The 12,393-nt window shown below is 38.7% G+C and overlaps 1 protein-coding gene across 29 annotated transcripts in view; it reads right to left on the bottom strand.

Moving 5' to 3' along the window:
- The window catches only part of NRXN1 (neurexin 1), a 715,706-nt gene that overhangs the window by 88,877 nt on the left and 614,436 nt on the right, over window positions 1–12,393 (bottom strand). For 15 of the 29 annotated variants that reach the window (XM_069799889.1, XM_069799890.1, XM_069799893.1 and 12 more), the window contains 2 exons: window positions 10,975–11,064; window positions 9,195–9,514 (listed from right to left, as the gene is read on the bottom strand). In XM_069799889.1, coding sequence (XP_069655990.1) covers window positions 9,195–9,514; window positions 10,975–11,064 — 410 coding nt within the window. The remainder of the gene's footprint in view (window positions 1–9,194; window positions 9,515–10,974; window positions 11,065–12,393) is intronic. The other 14 variants (XM_069799901.1, XM_069799902.1, XM_069799904.1 and 11 more) reach the window with 1 other exon arrangement.

The raw sequence follows: 12,393 nt of genomic DNA, 5'->3' as shown, positions 1-12,393 counted from the left end.
CCATGTTTCTATGCTCTTCTAGGAGAGAGTTGTATAGTTAGATCCAGTTCTTCTCTTCCTCAGTGAAGATGTCCCTGCCCATCGTTTATGTTCCCTCTTGGGAGAAACTGGCAAGTCTCACAGGTTTCTTCCTTAAGTCACTTCAGAGACTTTACTGTTCACCTTTGCATTAAAAAAAAATCCAATCTAATAACGTAATCTGTCTTTTGTAAGTGTGTGTATATATATATATGCTTGCAAAACCATACTGCAAAAAAAAGGGACATGTCAACAGAGAGCGGTTAAATGAAAGGAAAACTACGCAAAGAAATAACACACTGCCTGCATGCAAAATTTTTTTGTAACAGAATTGCAAATTTTCTAGGTAAAGAGCATGGAGACATAACTATTAGAAAGTATCTAAGTCTGAAGCAATGCCCGTATATATACAAAATGTAAGTGCCAGCTATTCAGATCGACTGCTGAATACCAAGTGGAACCAAATACATAAAGACAACTTTAGCTAACAGATTAAATTAAATAAATCATAAAATAATTATTGATTTATTCAAGACAGACATAGGATGTTGGTACTACCCATGGCGGGGGGGGGAGGGAGCAAATGGTTTTTGAATAAACCTTCTATACTAGCTTACTAACTAAACATAGTCCCAAGAATTATTCATTAAAGGAAGTGATCTGCAGTCTATGAAACAGACGTGCCTGTGAATGAAGCTTTGGTCTTAATAACAGTAAGTGAGCAGAAAGGCGTCACACGCTACTGTCACGATCATGTTTAGAGGAAACCTCCAGTATATAACATGGTTGTATCGCCTACATTTTGAAAAGTTCTGATACATGTTTGATGTTCAACAAAACATCAAACAACCTACTGCTGTAGATAGGTCCTTGCCAGCCATACGTAAAAGCACACCGAACACTGCAACCTGCAGTAATTAACCTGAGCGCCAATCATGTACCTGTAGCATGGAACCTATTGCAATCATCGTTTGCCACAGCAGCAGCAGGACAGATAATTTGCTGCTGTATGCCGGGGGAGGTCTGGCAGCGTAGCAACACATTTAAGGTGTGCTTTCTTGGAGGTGGGAACCCAAAGTGGGTACCCACCACTGGGAGAGGAGAGTCACACCCAAGTCAATCTGCCTTTCTTTCCCTCAGCTCTGAGGAATCGCACATAAAAGTAAAAAAAAAAAAGAATGTATTATTACGTGGTTTCTGAAAGGAAATTGTGTGAGCCGAGTGCGTAAAACACACAGTACTTCAGCCATAGAAATTCACCGAAGGAAACGGTGAACGAGGTCTTCAGGCTTACCACAGCTCCCATGAACGGTAAGAGGACTGAACGACTCTCGCCATCTTTTCACAGGAGAACAGCAGCTCTCGGACACAACGCCAGGATTTCTATGCTGCCAGGCTGCTGAAAATCAGCAGTGCCTGTCACACCCAGGCTTTTTCAGCCATCCCAAATGCAGAAAAGTGCCTAACAGCTACGTGACTGTACGGTTACGGGTCACCAACTCTGCAACAGCCTCTCGTTCCACCTGGGTGAAACAACCCCATTTCCGTATAATCCTGATGTAATGATGTTGGGTTAGTGTGCGGGGAGGCAGTGAGGGGGGACGGCGGACGGACACAGGGTATGAGACAGGACCAAGCACTGCTTCATATGGGAGGACCCTTCCTAAGAAAGTGGTTGGAAGAAAGAGCCCGTGAATAAGAGAGAAATATTTCTCCAAGAACAAATCGCTGGCTCAGTTTGGGTGTGACTTCGCTTAGCAGCCATGAGATACCATTTTAGAAATATTACAGTGCTAACGTGACATGAGCAACTTTTCCCAAGAAAAAAGAAAAGCAGTGTGCTAGGGAAAAATGCTGGTATCAAGATTACGTTTGCTCTACTTGAAAACTAAATTTCACCATATTTAAAAACTGTAATGACTCAGAATTTGAGACTGGATAAACTGATCTGGGTTAAAAAAAACACACGATAAAGCAAACTTTGTAATAAATGAGCTTGGTCATTTGGACAGGAGAGAACAACAAAAATTGAAGCTGCAAGTGACCTCAGATCCATTTTTCCCAAATTGAACTTAAAAAGAAACTTTGATTTGCAACCAATTAATCAACAATTTAGACAAGTGTCTTGACGTCCTTTGGATACTAACAATGTTGTAATTTAATTTACAAACTTTTTTTTTCCCCTGTGCGTACACGCTGTAGGGGGGATTTTCAAAGCAGTGCTCAAGGTTTTAGAGAGACCCCACTGGTGCTTCTTGAAGGTAATCCACAGCAGAGCTAAAGGCAAAGCAGCCCACGCAGAAGTTGGTCTTCTCTGGACTGTAGAGTGCAGTAGGTGTGAAGTATCACTGCTGATCAGGTCCAGGCGTTTTTATGCCTGTAGTTTCCCAAGCAACTGGTTAAGATTTACCTTTGGTGGCCCACTGTGCTACAAACTGCCTTTATGAACCCCTCCACTCTAACGAACGCTAACAACAACTAACAGCGAGTCTTATCCTCTGAGTTTGACACAAAGCTCTGGTTTCAGAGGCAAAATTCTCGGTAGACTATAAAGCTAACAACAATCGCTATTATTTAGGACTTCAATGGCAAGGCTACATGCACAAAAAAGCTTGTATTTCTCAAGTAGCTAACTTACACGTTAAGGACACTGTTATAGTATCTCTCTCTATATAAGTGTCTTAGGATAAGATTTTCAAAAACATTGAAGTAATACAGAAACATTAATGAGTTTGAGGGAACTTTTGAAAACCTCATCCCAAACACACATTCACTTTGTTTTTCTTTTTAATCTTTGCTTTTTAAACACAAACCAGGGCCAAACATGGCCCTGTAATATGCAGCAGAAGACCGGGATGGGCACGAGAACTCGTGCAATTTGGCTTCTCTGGGAGCTTAATGTCCTTGAAATCTTTATGCCAAAGACAGATTTGACTGAATTGGTCAAGGGATTCAGTACTTATTAAGGAGGACAGACAGACAACCATGCGATCACATAAGTCATACTTGAAAACAACAAACCAATGAACCAACCCAACATGCGAGTGTGCTGAATGCTGCTTTTCTAAAGCCACCCTATTTATATAATTTCAATACTCCAACCGAAGAGCCAGTATTCAATATGAAAATACTTTGTAGGAGAATGGGAAAGTCAGATGTGATCAGGTAGCAAATATTAAAACATAGGTAGAGAATTTTAGTGTTCACTCTATCCTATTTCAATTTTTTAGAGATCTTACTTAAGTGTCAGTATTAACAAACAATTATGGTTTAAAATAATTAATCAAATTATCAAAGATCACCAGAAGAAACTAAAAATGCGTAGTATGATATTTAAAAAAAAAAACAAAAGGGGGCAAAAAAAGGGCATAGGTTTCATGTACCTAGCTATTTTTCCATCTACCTGCAATTAAAACATGAGCACTTCCACAACTACCATATTTGCATAGAGATCCTACTGCAAATGAGATTTATCCTTAACACTTGAATTCCCCAGTTTCTATCATCTAGCGAGCGTATATGGGCACCGAGCACTGTGATGCTGGAAGCGATGGGATTCACTTTACACTAGTGAGCATCTGTTGAGTCAAATCTTTGTGATTTACCATACCCCTGGGAAGAGCTTTGCCTACTGGGGCCGATGAACTGTGGACTGGTTGGTGTGAAAATCCAGAGGAAAAAGCGGCAGCAGTGCAGAGGCACGGAAGGAACCCAACCCCTTTGTATAAGAACAGGCATTGCAAACCATACAGTGGATAACTTTAAACTGAGATGGGTGGAAATCCTCTTCCTCCTATTAACTACCTTGATTTAACGATTAATGTATCTCCGTAAAATATATTCATGTTTACTCTCCTGTGTAAAGATTATGTGCTCAACTACCATTCTTAAAATTGAACTCTTTCCATGGAAAACACCCCTATCTTTTTCAAATGCTTGTTTCTGTTTTACAGGTGAAGACACTGAGCCAAGCCTGTCATTGTCCCTGCTACAATGAATACCATCTAAATCTGCTGCTTCAATACGTAAAGAAACATACCCTTCACCTGATGTATGCCCTCCAAGGCAACTGACCAAATTTCAGCTCATCAATTTAATATGAAGTCAATTTAATTCTGCTTGACCAAAAATCAGTACCTATTGTTCCAAAACATGCAATCACCTTACAGTATATTGCAATTGCTGGTTAAGTGGCTTAGTGTTATTGATAAGAGCCCACTCTGATGAGAACAAAGAGGACTGCCAGAATCCCTTATGAAAAATAAAAAAAGCTATTCAGCACACAACTTTCAGAAATGGTTTCCAACACATGAGAGCAGAGGCTGCTCTGTGGATGGGCTGTCATAATCAAATCCTTAGAAATGGATGAGAAATGAGCGTATTCTTCTTGATTTACTATCACTTCATTTATGATTTCCAGTTAATACAGATCCACAAAGCCATGACAAAGAGATACTAAAGGCCTGATTGTGCTATCCTAATTCAAGCAAAAGCCATACTCAAAGTCCTTTTGAAGCCTTTCTGCTTCTGCCAACTCTTGCAATTTTTACTGCAAGCCTTGCAGTACTTGATGTTTTACTTAACATTCTGGCTTCTGGAGTTATACATATATATATATATATATAAACAATCTCCTTTATTTTCAATTTTAAGAGAAGTTTATTGCCTTTATGATTGAATACAAAAACTTGCAAATAAGACTTTTAAAAAGTGTCAAAAAAGAAAAAGAAGAACTTAACTGTATCGTACTGCTGAATAACTTCATAAAGAGAATGATATTCTTAGACTAAATTCGTCATTTCTGAGTCCCAGTGCATACTTATGGCTCACCAAGAGTTAGCAACACATAGCTGCATATTTTCACTTAACAGGAGTCCTTTTCTTTTAACACTTAAGGTTGAGGATTTCTTTTCATGCTCATAAAGGTATGCAAAATTTTGAGCCTCCTCCCGTCCGGTGCGGAGGGAGCAAAGGACCTTTCCATAATCCTCAGCTCCCGCGCCGGTGGCCATGGGTTCCCCCAAGTGTCAATGGCAAAGTGAGAAGCAAAGTAGAGGAAGCCTCTCATCAACCACCCAACTGGTGCCAATTTTGCACCAACTGCCCAACTGGGACAAACTGGGCAGCCCAGCCCTTAAACTGCCTGCCCCAGAGTCTCCCGTAAGCTATGAGGTGATCCTACAGGACAGCTGTAGCTGGGGGGCTGCTCTCTGAAGAGCCTGGATCAAAAACCAGGCAGTAAACTATCCCTCCCACGATGGCTGCAAATCCGCACGTTGCTTGTTAACACGGAAACAGCACAATGCTTTCTTTATTTCCCTCTTCCTCCCACCTCCTAATTTCTTTTTTTTTTTTTTTCCCCTCCTTACCTGATACCTTTTGTTTATTCTGTAAGCTATTTGAGGCAGGGGCTGTCACTTCCTATGTGTTTATGCAGTGCTTTGCATGAAGGCTGACAGCTCTAGGTGCCATTAGAATCAAAGGGGGGGGGGGGGCATGACGATTTTTAAGGCGCTAAGGAAAACGAGGCATTCACCTACCATTGACATTCAATAGGATTTGAGTACCTTTCTCCCCTTTGAAAAATCTACATTTACAAGTATAATAATTAAGATGTCTGTCATCACCAAAACATCCATTGTTAAAATATGACACAGCCTCCAAGTAGGGAAAACCTTCATTTAGAGCAGAGTCACTAACGAAAAGCATTTTTTTTTTTTTCAGAAGCACTAAGACCTCATTTGTCTAAAATCATGCACGCCAGTATTCCACAAACTTTCTGGAAGTATCATGTCTATCTTGTATCATATATTGCATTAGTTAGATATCTGCTGAGAAGCACACACTCCATCAATTTAAGCACTAACATGGTCGGTTTTTTGAAAAAATGCTTCCTATAAATAGAGATTTAAATGATCTCCTTTAAGTATTGTAATCTTTAATTGAATTCAATACCTCTGCAAATGGAGCAAACAATCTCTGACTGATTAGATCATTTGCTTCTATTCTATTTCAGACATGCACTGGTTTGCAGTAATGTAAGGCTTTTTCATTAGCAATTGCTGTTCAGCTGCATATTTTCTTCACTAACCTAATTAATGCTAGAAAGGTAACTTTTCTTCTTGTACATTACAGTATGTCAATGTAGTTGACACTCTTGCAGAGGTTATATATAAATAAAAATCAGAAAAAAATGTAAAGGACAAAAATGAAAGGGAATGCAGAAATTAAAAGCAGATTTTCCATGAGATGTTCAATGCCTTCATCTCCCAGTGACATCAGGATGGAAAGTGATTACTCAGCACCCTGCAGGACAGACCTGTGGGAGTCCTGTGGGTCACTAGCACAGAAATCATTACATGCAGGTAGAATAAGAAAACAGGAATTAATGAAGAGAAGAAATCGTGTCCTTAATTTGATTCAGTAGCTTCCTAGGTCTGAGTTTGTTACAGGAGTAACATAGCATCCTGCAGACAAATTTCAGCTTTGACTTTGGGATGTTATCAATCTCTTTAAATCAAATCACAGGCCTGATTGCAAACTGCGTTCTAGAGCAGACCCTGACTAATTAAGCGTATAGTCGTAATGACAACACAGACCCTACCAGGCAGGATGTTTAGACATAGCTGAAGTAAGCCACTGTGTATTGCTGATGGCAAGAAGGGCTCAGTTATACACTCAGGATGCCATGTGCTGTAATGACATTAACATTGAATGCTTTCCTCAGAAAAGTTGATTTGGGGCTCTTAGATGGAGTTTCAAATGGGCTGCATCCAGTACTCGCACCAGCCGGGCTAATAGAGAGGCTGATCGAAACCTTCACCCTCAGAACGTGCTTTGGCGAGATGCTGCCCACCTCTGGGTGCTCCTGGAGCCTGCTGGAAGCTCGTGATGGTGGGACATCAAAGAGCAAGTGCTGGCGGTATTTTGGTGTAGCTGCTTCAGCCAGGAGGGGAGGAGGGAATGGCACAGTTGCACTGAGGTCACTCTGCTCTAAAAAAATTGTGTAGCTGCTCTGATCAAGGCGGTAAGGGGCACACCTTATTTCGGGCACCACAGCCTAGAAACAGAAGCTCTTTGGAAGATCATTTTGCCTAATTGTCTGTTTTCTCTCTTCAGAAAAAATTACACCTCCCCAGAGTTGTTAGCTTAAGAAACCTTCTTCTTCCCCAAATATGACATTGGAACACCTCAAAAAGTACAATCTTAGTGGCTAAACATCCAAACAAGTGTGTCGATCATACTGGGGAATACGCCTGGAAACTGAGGCCAACTGGCAAAGCAACTATACCGGTAAACTCCCATCGCCCACAGATCAGGCAAGGTGCCAGCTGGGAACGGTCCCTGTGATGTTTTTCATCCCAAATTGTGCCTGGGAGTTACCCGAGAGAGTGGCAGAGGCCAAAAGCATGCTGGGAACTGTTAGAACAGTTTAACTTAGTTTAATTTTAATTTAGTAGTGTTAATTAGGCCCAAATTCTTCCACGCTGTGAGGATGTCCTGCGCTTTTAGATACAGATCTTCCTCTGGGTAATTTTGATGAAGTCTTACATTTCATTGCTGCAAAATACTGAGATCAGCCTAGTTGGGTAATGAAGTGGGAGATACTGCTTAAAACAGAATTAATAACAAAGAAAATTTATTGCCTATTTAATAAAAACACTGTATCTTACTACAATAATCATTAAAAGAACTGCAACCTACAGCCTGCAATAGATGCTGTTTTTTGGAGGCAGCTGGTTCCATGTATCTGTAGTTGGCTTTTAGTTGCCCTCCGCACTTTTTTTTTTCTCTCCTTTGGATTCTTATGCACTTTACATAAATAAGGAAAATGCATAAAACCTGTGTTTGAAAATACAAGTAAAAATGTTTTTTTAAAAGCTCACTTTTAGCTTGAATGTTCTGCTTCAGTTTATAAAATAGTAATTTGTACTTTAACTTCACTGTAGTTTTCAGTCTATAGTAAAGTGTACAAAATTCTACAGACAGAAAAGCTGAAGTGTTGAGTTTGATGCCCCGATCAAATTCAAACTGTGAGTTGAGGTTTTACACAGAAAACAGGCAACTTGACCTCAGCCTCCCAGCCTAATCAGCACGTTCTCCTTCATTCTTGAGAAAATTAACCTCATTCATCATGTCGTGCTCCTGTTCCTCCCTACGGTTCGTGATGCTTTCTTTGCCCCTTGTCCTACTTCTGGATTTCAGAGCGTAGCTCTCATGGCTTGATGGCACAGTGGGCACACGAGCAAGCATGTGAACCAAGTGAACATGGGAAAAACTTTTAGCAGTGTACCTTTTTTTTTGTTTGAGGGGGTTTATTAAGACAGAATAAATATAAAAGAATCTTCCCTGCCACAGTAATGTCCTGGTAAGTTGTAGATTTTTAAAGCACAAATTCTGAATGCTGTTACTCAGGCTATCCACAACATGAAGGTACTTAATTCACTCACCTGTTTTTCCCCCCTCCTTTTCCCGATAATTAAATTCCCCCACATATTATACAGACAAAACCTGAAAGCTACTAAATATATCGCTAAATTCATGAGATGCAAATAACCTCAACAAACAGTAAACAACAGCCTCTGACTTGGAGCCCGAGTCTCCCAGGGTGCAGAGTTCTCTTAATTCTCTCTGCTGCCACTGCCTCTTCTGAGGAATTCTGCCCAAGAAGATGATCAGTTATGGGACTAGAGAAAGTGCTAATTCCCTCTTTTCCAGCCTCTTCCAACTTTTTGTCTTCACACCTCCTTCCTGTTCCCTCTTCAAACTGGGTCTCTTTTCTCTGACTCATGGATAAAGTCACCACTTCATTTCATTATCTCTAATTCCAGACAACCTGCATTCCTACGCTGAAAATAATCAATCTAAACCATCAAAGGAAGAAAGAGTATTTAAAAATATGCACCGCTATGAAGAAGGATGACAGGGCAATAAAATTCAGCATGAGAAAAATCTGAACTGGTAAGTTTGCCTAATTTAGAAGAACAGCAAGGTCCTTACTTTCCCTCTAAACGCTGATCAACATCGCATCCACGAGCCATGTACGGTACAGAACATTTATTTGTAATTCATGCATTTCTTCGACAGGAACAGTTTCATCTGCAGAGTGAATGCGATATAGGAAGCCACACTCAAAGATGGGAAAAGATTTGCAAAAAGCGAGGAAGCCGACTAACCTGACCAATAGGTTCTTTTGTTGGGGTCTTTCCTCTTCTAGCGGTGCTCGTGGCCAAAGTGGTGGTTGTTTCCATGACTGACGTGGACATCTCAGACTGCATCGCTGTGGCTGTGGACTCAGTTGTCATAGAGGAAGGCACTTCACCAACAAGTCTCACATTTCCTTCTATCACGATGTTGGCATCATTTTCTGCTGCCATATTCAGAACTTTCAAGCCATTGTAGTAAAGACCAGAGAGCTGGCCTTGGAAAGGGTGGCCACGTTCCTTGCCTCCAATTTTTATGGTTGCTTGGCTATTGAAGATTGTGAGCTGACGCCCTGTGAAGATAATATTATATACATGCAAAAATGTTGACTGCGAACACTATACTCTACACGAGTGATAACAGATTGTCATGGGGTGAATAATGAGAGCAATAAACTATAAGAAAAGGATTTGACTCATAATTCATTGCTTTTTAATGAGGTGTCTATGAAATGCATAAATTTTGAGAGCATTTGCATTTTTCTTAATTTACAATGTTTGGGGATTTTTTTTTTTTTTTTTGCTAAAAGGCCAATCAAATATGTTTGCAAATGTGTTTAGTACTACAAAATGATACCCCCTCTCCCTTTTACCTGAAAGCAGTGTTAAGCTTTTTGGTGTGTGTCAAGAATGCCAGGTTTCTAATTCCTTAAGATTACTTTTTCTTCAAGTCTGCCAACATTTCAAAGTTTTTCCCACGCAATACAGCATAGGGCCTATAGCTTTAAGTACGTACATGTGAGTTTACGTATGTATAGACATATGTAAATATGTATATACACACAGAGAGAGTTTATATATATGCCAACAAGTCACTAGGTCAAGTGAATTTTAAAGAATATGTTATGCAGTAATCTGTCATATCTCTATGAGTGGATAAAATATCTCGTAAGTGGATCAAATATTTACATTTTTAATTAAATGTTTCCTTTTTGTATTTAAATGTTTATTTTCCTTCAACATACACACTGAAAAGAAACACATGGTTCATACTGAGTATCTCAGAGGCAGATTCAAAAATAGATGTCTGATTGGCTTTCAGCAAGGCTATCAATTAAAATAAAAGATTTTAGATGTAAAAGCGGCTTCAGAAATGATACACATACCGATGGAGAAATCATGGCACATTTCCATTAAACAGAGAAATCCTCAGCAACAGTACCACTCTCAGTAAATAGAATAGTCACTTTAGCAGATTGGTTTCTGCTCACAAAAAGCATGCACACAACTTTAAGTTCTGTTTTAATTAGTGTTTGTTCCAAAATCCCCTTAGAAGGTTGCAAACGTTAAAGGGACTTCATTTTGATTGGCAATTCATATTGCCCACTATTTAAGATACCTACAGTTTAAACAAATTTTTTTTCAGGACCATAAATGAAGATATCATGACTACATATATTTTTAGTTAATAATTTAGATGCTGGAACATGTAATATAATCTATGAATGATTTATAATTTTTGGTTAATGTTTGCTATGAGTACCTTCATAGATTGAGTTAGTGGATTATATTTAACAGTCCCTTTAACCTTAAGTTAACAGGGTAAGATTATTAAACAGCTGGTACTTCTAGAAATGTATAGAAATTATTATACAAGGTATGCAAATATTACTCTATATTTTACTTTTTTAAATTTGTTTTTAATTTAGTTTTACTGAAATTTATTTTTTATGTTTATTAGTGTTACAATGAAGTACTATTTGGTTATGTTCAAATTATTTTTTTATTTGAAGTTTTAATCAATGTTTTTTACCTTTGTCGAGTAGCCATTCATCAACTACTCGACCAAGTCGATATGGAATTCGCTGTCTAGCAATCGCCAGGCGCTCGTTATCATTGTTTCCTTTAAAGTTTAAAGAGACATTTCATTGGTTAAAATCTGTAAGGTCAAAGGTTAAAAGTTAATACTTAAAGCTTGAGCTATACAGTTGCCACATGATTTTTTGAAATTTGGAATTTTAAAAAGTGCTACCTAGAACATTTCATGGTTCAGACTTTTCATTCATTCATTTATTTTATTTTAGCAAACAAAATTATTCCTATGTTAATTGAAAATTAGAAATCTGCATTTGAGCTAGGTTATTAAACTTAAGTTATAGACAGACCCAAAAAACAAATTTAAACATCATCGAATGGCTTTACAAAAAATGATCATTGACCTCAGGGTTTTGTCTTTTTTGATGTTTCTTATTAACTAGTTAAACATGTTCAGGTGAAACAGGTTTAAGTTTTCAAAAGACATCCAACCTCTCACTCCAGGTTAGTCATTTAAAGAAGAAGAACACCACAACTCTTAATCACCAGCTAAGGCACACTTACTTCTGCTGTCTAGTAATAGACCTGCTGTAACTTATTTCCTAATCAAAAAAAAATACATTCTTCTTCACTTCATTTAAATAAGTTCCAGAGATTCAAATATATGGTATAGAACAGACCAGGGTATTCACAGTTTCTACATTCTCATAGGACACGTTGACAATGTCTTGAAGGAACACCAAGGCTTTGACAAAAGTGACTTGCTGAAAGGTAGCCTGGTTCTGAAATGTGGAAGCGCTTTAAAATTTAGCAAGAGGCCATCTGTAGTGGGGTTTCATAAATTAAGAACTAACCAGAACCTGGCAATGCAAAACACAAACTTGTCATATTTGCAAACCCTATCTATTCTCAGTCTGTGCAGAGATCTTTGAGTTCTTTAAATAAAACAATGGGATCAAATAAGGCTGGTACAGTCAGAAAAATATCAGACAACGAGGAATAATTAGCAAATCACTTTAAATATTTATTTCTAATTATAAGTTTTTGTGTTTGAATGATATAAGTGTGATCCCTCAGAAAACCATGTCTTCTACTTAAAACTTTTCTTAGGAGAACGGAAAACCTAAACGCTTCCTTCGACGTACAGGGTTTTTGTGGCAGTAGTATATTAGACCAACAATACCTTTGTCTTCCATTGTATTGGTTCATATTAGTAAAGAACCTGAGAGATAAGAAGAGCCAGATGAGTAAAAAGCAGTCATTCCTAATTCAGGTCCGAATCCAAAGTCAATCTTACTAGCTCAAACATGCATACTGTCTTTGACTTCAAAACCCACCAACGAACTAAGTCCTGCATCTGCAGTGGAAATGTAAGTATAGGACGCAGTAGCCTATGTAGTGCTCAGAAATACATTTT

This window comes from Haliaeetus albicilla, chromosome 13 (assembly GCF_947461875.1).
Source record: "Haliaeetus albicilla chromosome 13, bHalAlb1.1, whole genome shotgun sequence".
NCBI classification, from domain to species: Eukaryota; Metazoa; Chordata; class Aves; order Accipitriformes; family Accipitridae; genus Haliaeetus; species Haliaeetus albicilla.
Note: the sequence above shows the minus strand (reverse complement) of the source record. Positions and strands in the feature narration are given on the sequence as shown.